The sequence below is a fragment of the Mus musculus genome, chromosome 1 (assembly GCF_000001635.26).
Source record: "Mus musculus strain C57BL/6J chromosome 1, GRCm38.p6 C57BL/6J".
In the NCBI taxonomy this organism is placed as follows: domain Eukaryota; kingdom Metazoa; phylum Chordata; class Mammalia; order Rodentia; family Muridae; genus Mus; species Mus musculus.
Window position 1 is genome coordinate 130,880,791 of NC_000067.6, and position 9,170 is coordinate 130,889,960.

A 9,170-nucleotide genomic window follows, 5' to 3' on the forward strand; every position below is an offset into this window, starting at 1 on the left:
ATTGAAGCCCCCTGCATTCATTTGCGAGAGTTCTGGATAAGACGTGCAGAACATTCATTTGTCATGATGCCAACTGTCCTTTCTGTGCCAGATAAGAGTCCATGGGACCTGTGGGGTGCTTCATCACTATCTTTGGTCACATAGTTTTTGCTGCCTTAACCCTAGCTCATGTGACATCAGGCTAGACTATAAGCATAGCCGACACTTCCAGGCCCCGATTCGAAGGACACAATGAGCTCTGTCTTTCCCAAGTCTCATGGCAAGGATAGCTTATTTGATATGATGACTTATTCTAAATTTTTAGAACTAAGCTTTTGTTAGTGTTAGTGATACACACACACACATGTGAATCCTTTTCACTGTAATCCCCCATCACTTGGTAGGAATAACCTGACTCCAATATCTCTCTGCTTTTAGAAAGTCTTTGTAGTCTACTTATCTTCTTCTATACCTTAGTACCTTAACTTTGAACTATTTTAGCCATCCCAAACTATCACCCAACCCTTGCCAATTTCAGACAACAACACATAGCAAGGTGTAGTCAGACACCTCTTGAAACTGTCACCAGCTGCAAAGTTCAACCCAAGCTTGAGGCAAGGGAATGCCAGCTCCTGCCTTTGAGAAAAAGGTCTTTCCCTGATATACAACCAAAGTTCCCTGCACACTAGACATAGAATGGAGTGGCTACCTAGACTGAGTTGCTTTCTTCACAAGGAATACCATCACAGACTGAACCGTGTATCCGGGCACAGTGTCATCATCAGCCTGACACATCATATTAAACAGAGAAGGAGAGAACATATCTTAAGAGGGGTGTCTGGAGAAACAGGGCGGTGTGGTGGGTGGGAAGTCAGGGATAAGGTGGAATGTCGAGTAAGAATCTTTGTTTTAGCCCAAATGGTAGCTTTCATCATTTATTCTTCAAACCAATATCCTGTGCTAGAGCAAGACCTCAGAGGTGAAGAGCGCTGGCTGTTCTTCCAGAAGACCTGGGTTAGGTCCTCAGCACCCACATGGCAGCTCGAAATTGCCTCTAACTCTGGTTCCAAGGCTTCTGACATCCTCATCTCTCCTCCAAGGGTACTGCATGTCATGCATGCAGTACACAGACACACATACAGGCAAAACACCCATACGCATAAAGATAAGTAAAATCTCAAATCGGTACCTTCCGTTTCCAGCCCAGCACTCTGTCCCCTCGTGATCTCCATGCACCAAAGTTTAGATTCATATCCCACCATCATCCCAAATAATTCAAGACAGACAACAAAACTAAAAACCAATCCATTTTAAATATTTACTGAGCAACCATCCACTGCCCCCATGCTGAGCCAGATCACAGGAAGTGAGGAGGAGGCATGGGGCACTAAATTCTGATGCTTTCATGGAACTTCTGGTCTCACAAATAAATACGGTTTCCAGGGAAGGTGACAATAATTTAATAGGGCTGTAATAAATATGCAAATCTACTTTGTGGGTCAGTCGGAGCATCCAAAGGTGCCATCTATGGCTGTCATTTGGACTGAAGAGTGAGGTCTGAGGAAAAGCCTGAGCCAACAACGGGGTCCATGGCCAAGGGTCTGAAGTGCCTTGAGGACAGCAGGGATGTACACAATGCCTTGAAATGGCATGGAGAGCAAAGGAGGAAGTTATCCAATCAGCAGTCAGAGATGGTAGAATTTCTGCATCCAGGTCAGGAGAATGTCCACTTCCCCAAAGGCTTTCACCAAAGCGACTTCTGTATCCAACTGCAACAAATGGAGGGCTGGGGGTCAGGTATGTTAATGATAAGATCTGTTTCCTTCCAACCTGGCTTGCCTGATATAGATCTGACTCTGAATTAACTGAATCATGTGTGGAATGGCCTCTGAGAGATGGATCCATCCATCACTCATACCTCAACTGTGTGAATTCGTTTTCAGGGTGAGGACAAAGAGGCTACTGAGTAGTAGGTAAAGGGCCAGAGAAGAACATGGTACCTAGAACACAAGAACCTTGGATGCCAGCTAGGAAAGATGTGGGGAACTCACTGAGCTGACATGAGCCCAAGTTTATACTCCACCACATATTTGTAGACAGATACATCTATTCCTCTATCAAATGCTCCAAATCAAGGATGTTTTCTTTGAGGGTGAGGGTAGTAGGGTTAAGTTTGGGTTTTTCTTTGGTGTGTTAATTTAGAGAGATGTAATATAATTTTCTATATCTTTTTCATAAACGAGGCCACTTGAACACTATAGAAATAATGTTGCAGATCTGTTTAAGGGTGAATTGTCAACCTTCTTTCTCAATTCTGACATCGGGGACCTGTAAAACTTTCTCATAGAGAAATTCTTCAATCATGAAATTATCTTGTAAGGAAATAGAATAGCATTTCCTCTTGAAAACTAACAGTAAAAAACAAACAAACAAACAAACTACAGGCCAGGGAGGTCTGGGACAAGCCCAAAGAAGGCACCTACATTCGGTTCTTCATGAGGTCTGTGACAGTTCAAGCTAGTCTGCTTCTGTTGGGTAGGCAGACTCCCAGCTCTTGGCCTTACCTGTTTGAATGCTCTGCGGAACAGCAAAAACCGCTGGTGTGCACTCTCACTAATGGGAAGCATGGAATTGTCCTTCTGTTTATCAGGGGGAAAAAAAGACCCCTAAAGTTAGATCAGAGTGGAAGTTAGCCTCTCCTGCTCTTCCTGGTGGCACATGGGAGGGTTCTCATATTCCTGCAAGCACTGATCAGAGTCCCACACTCTCGAGCAAACCAGAGCCAGATTCCCAGTGTGTGCCAGGACTGTTAGCTTTCCTCACAACAACCTCTACAGGTAGAAATGTCACCCCCCACTTTATAGATGACAAAAACTGAAGCCCAGAGAAGTTGAGTACCCTTGCAAGGGTTCCCTATCTGATCAGGGTAGACACAGACCTGAACCTGTATAACCTTTGCCCATGACATCCAGGACTCTTTGTCGGGAAAAGAAGCCAGAACTGGATAAATAGAGGGCAGATTCCCAAGTACACAGACACCAGCCTCCACCCATGGTCTACTCACACTGGGCTGTAGTTGTGACATGATGACTATGAAGTTGTTGGCCAGAGTGGAGAATGACCTCAAGACCTTGAATTTGGCTATTTTGCTGTGGTAGTTCTTGAAAACAGTGTTCAAGTAGAACTTCAGCAGGCTGTGGGCAAGGTAACAGCTCTCAGCACCCTGGGGAAGAAGCGGACCACTGAAGCCTTTCCCCATCCTGGCCCTAAAGAGAAAACCCATGTACCACCCAAGGCAAAATAAACACGACAGGGTGTCTTTGGAAATGATGGTGCTGGATAGATCTGAAGAGATGACAGGAGTCTTGAGGAGCAGCGTATGAATCACAGCGGGAACCCAGACCCCAGAAGGAACCAACCCAAAGCAACTCAGCCAACTAGCCTGGCTCCCAGGACTCCTGGCTCACCACCCAGGTGATAAGAAGTCTCTTTCTTCTCTTCTCTATGGCCTCACTAAAATGATGGATCCTGAAAAGCATTTGAACGTTGACTTCAGGGTTGAGAGTTAGAAAGAAATTTACTGGAAGGAGAGGAGTAAGAAACCTGGTGCCCTTGAACACAGCAAGCGCTGCCTGACTCTTTCTGCTCCTGAAACTTGGCACCTGGAAGAAAGGGATCTGTCTGTTCAAGCTCACAGACTGTCTAGACAGATGGTAAGAAGATAGCAACACGTAAGAGAAAAGGATAGAGGTGAAAGGCAGGCTCACTTTGGTAGATGCTCACTGTGTTTCCAGAAGCAAAAGCAAAAGAAAGATGGTGGGCAAGTGTCAGCCTCAGTGGAAAATAATAGTTATAGACTTCAATTTCCATCCCTCCCCATACCCACAGGAGAAATAAGCCCAGACAGAGACCACTTTGCCTCATGCTCAGCCTTGTCCTGTATAGGGATCAGAGCAGAAGGGAACGACTCCCATCAGCCCCTCTTAGAGAGCTAGCTATCCCCTTCCCATCTGATTACCGAGACATTCCGCAGAACCTGCGGCTTCAACAGCCGGATGCTTGTGATGTCATCCTGAGTTTGCTTTGGGAAGAGAAAAAAAGACGTCTTCAGGTTAGGGACCTTTATAGAAGCCAGTTTTGCCAATATGCTGTCCCCGATGTCAAACTCCATCTTAGCAGTGGGACTACAGAGGCTGGAGGGACCAGAGGAGGACCCAGGAAGGGACATAATGAGCTAGATCCTGGGGAAAGGGTACAGGTCCAGGCTACAGAAAACTACTGTGCTTACTCATCCCAAGGGGGAACATGAACCCCTGGGGTTCTTAGACCCTGACCACAGATGTGGGAAGAGACCTGTGCTTCTTTTGGTCATATGTGACCCAAGGAAATAAACTTTTCAGCCTTAAGAGCTATGAAGAGTCAGGCTCATCTCCATAGTCCATGTGTGAAGCAGATGAAGCAAGGTAGCTGCACCTGGGAGCTGCCTCTTGCTCTTAGAGGGCTCTTGAAAGCCCTGCCTCTCATCCTGGTCCTGGAACTCAGATCCAGAGCTCATCCAGGATGAAGCTACACCACACAGGGGCTTCTTTACTCCCCTTGGGCTCTGCTGCCTTTACTGGAGGCTGCCCATGGATGACTGAGCTTCAATTTCCTCATGTGTGACCTGGGACGTATTGATCCTCCTGAACTCAACAGGGTTCTTATGTGGGAAACTGATTAGACAAGCTGGAAAGGGATCCACAATCCTGAAAAAGTACCCTCCCCCAAGAGGGGAACCAGCAGGAAAGTGTTCCAGGTGAGCACTCACCACAGTGTTCTTCACAGTCCAGAAGGCCTCCCACAGTTCTGGGAGAACCACCCCTGTCACTTGGCAAGACCCAAATCGGAACTCTTGACCCTCAAGCCCTGGCACTTGGTTCCAAAGAAGAAGGATTAGGCTCAGGCAGGGGAGAATCTGTAGTCCCCAACTCATCTGTGTTGAAGAAAGGGCCAGTGCTCCTGCTGAAGAAAGGAAGGCTTTACCCTGAAGTCAAATTCTGACTCGGAACTTACACGCAGATCTGTTACCAGATCTCTGCCCTCTTAAACAAACCCATGAATGTATGCATTGGAGTGGGTACTTTGTGAAAACCAGTTCAGCTCAGCTTTGTCCGTGCCTTCCTGCCACATGATACCATGCACTCTGCTTTGAGACTACCATAGGACCAAACAAACGTCACGCCTGATACTCGCCTACCTTCAGAACTGTGAGACAAACGTCTTTTCTTTATAAGCTATTCAGCGCCTGATGTTCTGTTTGAACAATAGAAAAGGTACTTGGACAAGTGAGATCCCAGGCAAGAATATTGTAAACCTCGAAGGGTGCTGTGGGGTGGAGGACGGGTCCTCCCACCTTCTATCCAATAGCTGCTGCTGGTGCTACCTCTTTGCCCTCTCCCACCATATTCCTCTCCCTCCACACACCTGCACCTCTGTCCTTCCCTCTCACACTTCTCCTGACCATCCACAGAAATAAGAACAAGAGGGATGGAGAAAAATTCAGCCAGGAGGACATCAAGAGGTTCTAGACTCAGGAGAAGGAGGAAGAGATCACTTCCACCTCTGATTTCTAGGACCTGCCTTTCAGTCACCAGGCCAACTTAAGCAGGTCTATTTATCCTTCCAGGAGGCAAACAGCCCTCATGCCCCAACACAAGGTAGCAGGGTTAACTGAGGCTCACAGGGAGAGGCACAGAAGGCAAGTCTGGGTCAGGCACTCATCTCTGCCATCTCGCTTGACAGACTCGCTCCTAACTCGAAGAATTGATCTTTCCAGTAAGTGAAGCCAGAGAGGAGGGTATGAGCTCCAGGTGAGTCACTTCAAACAGTCTTCTCTGAAGTGCCAATGGGAAGGACTTCAAGATGGGCCCTCAAGCAGAACGAGTCATCACCCTGACTGCCACGAGTCTACCACAGAGAACTGTCTTCCGTGCTGACCTCGCTTTGTGCTTTTTGTCTCTTTCCTCTGCATGCCTCCCCACCCCTCTCCCCCAGTTTTCTCTACAACCACATAAGAGCCTTCTTATTCACACAATCTCCTCACACCTGAAGAAACTGTCTGCCAACCCCAGAAGGGCAGAACGTGCAGAGAGGGCAGCAGAGAAACTGGCTTTGCAATGATTCCTGACTCATGGGATAGGGAGCAGGTGTCCAGGACTAGGGTCCATTGTCAAAAATCTTCCCATTCTCTCCTTTCAAAAGCTGTTGGCTTTCCAGCTTCTCTCGGAGTTCATCCCTGGATCTTATTATCCTCTGGCCTTCCGCCCATCCAACCCCACATCTTCTTGGTGTTAAGAAAGTAAGCAACTTCTCATTTAGTTTTTTCCTTATATAAATATTCAAAGGGCTGGTAAATGCTAACCCACCTTTCAGCCCCCCCACCCCCAATCAAGGCAGCAGCCTAACATTTCAGAGCAAAGGCTATGGGAAACCCCACTACTCACCTAGGGTCCTAAAGTGAAGCCGGAGGCTGCTGTGTGAAGGTGGCTGGTTCTTCTTGTGCACAAAAAGTTGGGCAGGCTCAGTCAGCATTCATTGGTAGAGGATCTTCTGCTGGGTGGGAAGCTCCTTCTCAGCTGTGGAAATGATTTCAAAAGTGAAAGACTGAGGGTAAGCAAGGCTGGGAGAACTGTATATAAGGGGTCTGGCAGGGAGGGGCAGAGGAGGGGAATGTGGAGGAAGGGAAATTGGTCATGCTTCCCTGGAGAAATACTTCATCACCTAGTCACCCTTTGCTCTTAGACAGGGGGGTGGGGGCAGAAATCAGTCCCTCAGGTGAGATGAAACCTGGCTTCTCTGAACTGCAGTTCCTACATCTACAAAATTGTATTTTTAAAGTATCAAAACACCATGCCTAGTGGTACATACCTCTCATCCCAGCACTTGGAAGGTAGAAGCAAGAGGATCTTTGGTTCAAGGTCACTCTTGGCTAGTGAGTTCATGACCAATCTGAATTATAGCTCCTGTCTAAATAAAAAAGAAAGAAAAAAAAGGTCTGACCTACTTTTCCTAGAAAAAAGATATAAAAAGCAATACATGAGTACTTTGTATATTCTCTACACATGTAAACATACAATTACTATGCAAAATATACCAGCCTGTTTTATTGTATACTGCCAAAATCATTGAATAATTATGTCTGTTTGCAATGAGACATTAGCCCAGAGGCTAAGGCTAGCCCATAAATAAATATCTTCCTTTAATCCTCAGAACCAGGAGGTTTAGGGAGTTTCTGACTTGCAACCACCCACAGTCTCCAGGGTTACAATCACCCCAAGTATATCTCTCCTTAAGAACTAGGAAGAAATAATGTGTGCATGGACAGGCCTACAAATATGGGGGATCCCAGTTCTCTGGTAAGCTAGTCTGGGCCTAGACTGCACAATAGAAGCACCTATGTAAGCAAGAGAGAGACCTGACCAACTGTATCTCCAGCTAGCAAGGTGCTCAGGCAAGGGCTGAAGCCACACATCTCCAAAGACACACCCAGAGCCTGGGGATGCAGAATGATTGCCTTTAAAACACACAAGGAGCAGGAGAAAGCACAGACAGCCCAGTCACAGAAACCCAGGATATACTAGCCCCTCGTGGGAGAGAGCATTGATCCTGAGAGCAATACAGACTGAAGGGGGCAGTGGAGGGGTAGGGGTAGCTTCATTTAGCACTTGCTGTGAATATCTTCCCATGTCCCGGAGGAACACAGTGGATTCTGAACTCAAAGATCAGCAATCTGCAATCTGAGGCCAGATCCAACAGGTAGTGTAACTGCTACAAACAGCTTACGTTTTTTAAAAAAAATAGCCTTGCATTTTAAAAAAAAAAATGGCAACACAAATCAGAAGAAAAATATTTTGCGACAGTTGAAGAAAAGATATGTGAAGTTCAGGTTTCAAATATGATTAGTAGGACACAGTCACACATGGCCCAGCTGCTCTGATGCTACAGCAGAGGTTAAATAGCAGCCAGTGAGACCAGAAAGCCTAAAGCATCTATTCTGTGGCTCTTCTAAGAAGGTTTACTGCACTATGCTAGAAATCAACCTCCTGCACAGTCTAAGCATCCTTAGGCCTGGGTTCAGGCAAAAGATCTGGGGAGCAAAGTAACACAAGAGACAGGATAATATCACCCAGCTCAGAGAAGAAGGGACAGGACATGGCACAGACTGTTGGCAGAGCAGGGGCCAGGGCTTATTCTGCATTGACAGCGCCATCCTTTTCTTCATGGCACTCATGATGCCCTGCTTTATGTGTTATGCTTGGCCAGCAGCCTGCTCTGCTATTGCTGTGACAAGCTTGATTCCTCCTGTTTCTGGGGGTGCTGAGTGTCACACTCTTGCCAAAGGCAAGACACTCCACCACACTCCTTTCCTCGCCATTGGGATACCTGTCTTCCTCCTGTCACAACAATTCAATAATTATGCCCTAGTTGTGATAAAATCCACACAGCCCAGAAGCTAAAGCTAGGCCATAATTTCCTTTCCACCCATCCTTACATCATTCCTAAAACCCACTTTCCACTTTAGAGAAAGAAGCCAGGTTAAGAAGTCGGGCAATAGACAAAGAGAAGGCAGAAGCAACCAGACAGCCATAGCAGGAAGCTAAGAAGCAAGGGAGCCCCACGCCAGCTGCAGCTCTAACCATCTAATGGACTGGGAGGGTTAGCTGACAGACTTGACACACAGGGCTGGTTCTCGGGCAGACTGGGTAGTGGCAGAAGGCCCCAGGCATGGCTCTGTCTGATGAAGGGGGAATGTGATTCTGATAGTGAGTCTCAGGTGAAGGGAGACAGAAGAGAAAACAGAGACCCAGCCCCAAATGCCCAGATTCCGACTCTGGGCTCCAGCGGCAGCAGCCCTGGCTTCCTTGTGCGAGCTGTTCAGATCCTCCTTCATCTTTGTCCTCATTGTCATAGCAGAGTCCCCAGGGGGCTCTGGAGACAGAGCAGCGCACAGTCTTGTCCCCGAGTGTGATCCACGAGCAAGCTCCAACACTGTTGATGGAACCACACGGTGCCAAGACTTTCCTGAAGCTGCTGAGTCAGAGCACTCATTCCTTTTTTTTAAAACTATTTTTTTAATTAGGTATTTTCCTTGTTTACATTTCCAATGCTATCCCAAAAGTCCCCCATACCCACCCCCCCAATCCCCTACCCAC

General features: G+C 47.0%; 1 protein-coding gene across 1 annotated transcript; it reads right to left on the bottom strand.

Moving 5' to 3' along the window:
- Positions 1 to 1,283: 1,283 nt before the first annotated feature.
- Positions 1,284 to 6,621, bottom strand: Il24 (interleukin 24). Its single transcript, NM_053095.2, has 6 exons — positions 6,462 to 6,621; positions 4,787 to 4,980; positions 3,998 to 4,060; positions 3,044 to 3,202; positions 2,544 to 2,618; positions 1,284 to 1,748 (listed from the first exon to the last, which is right to left on the bottom strand). The coding sequence occupies exons 1-6, from the start codon at positions 6,547 to 6,549 to the stop codon at positions 1,665 to 1,667; spliced, it is 663 nt and encodes a 220-aa protein (NP_444325.2). The 5' UTR covers positions 6,550 to 6,621; the 3' UTR covers positions 1,284 to 1,664.
- Positions 6,622 to 9,170: the final 2,549 nt, after the last annotated feature.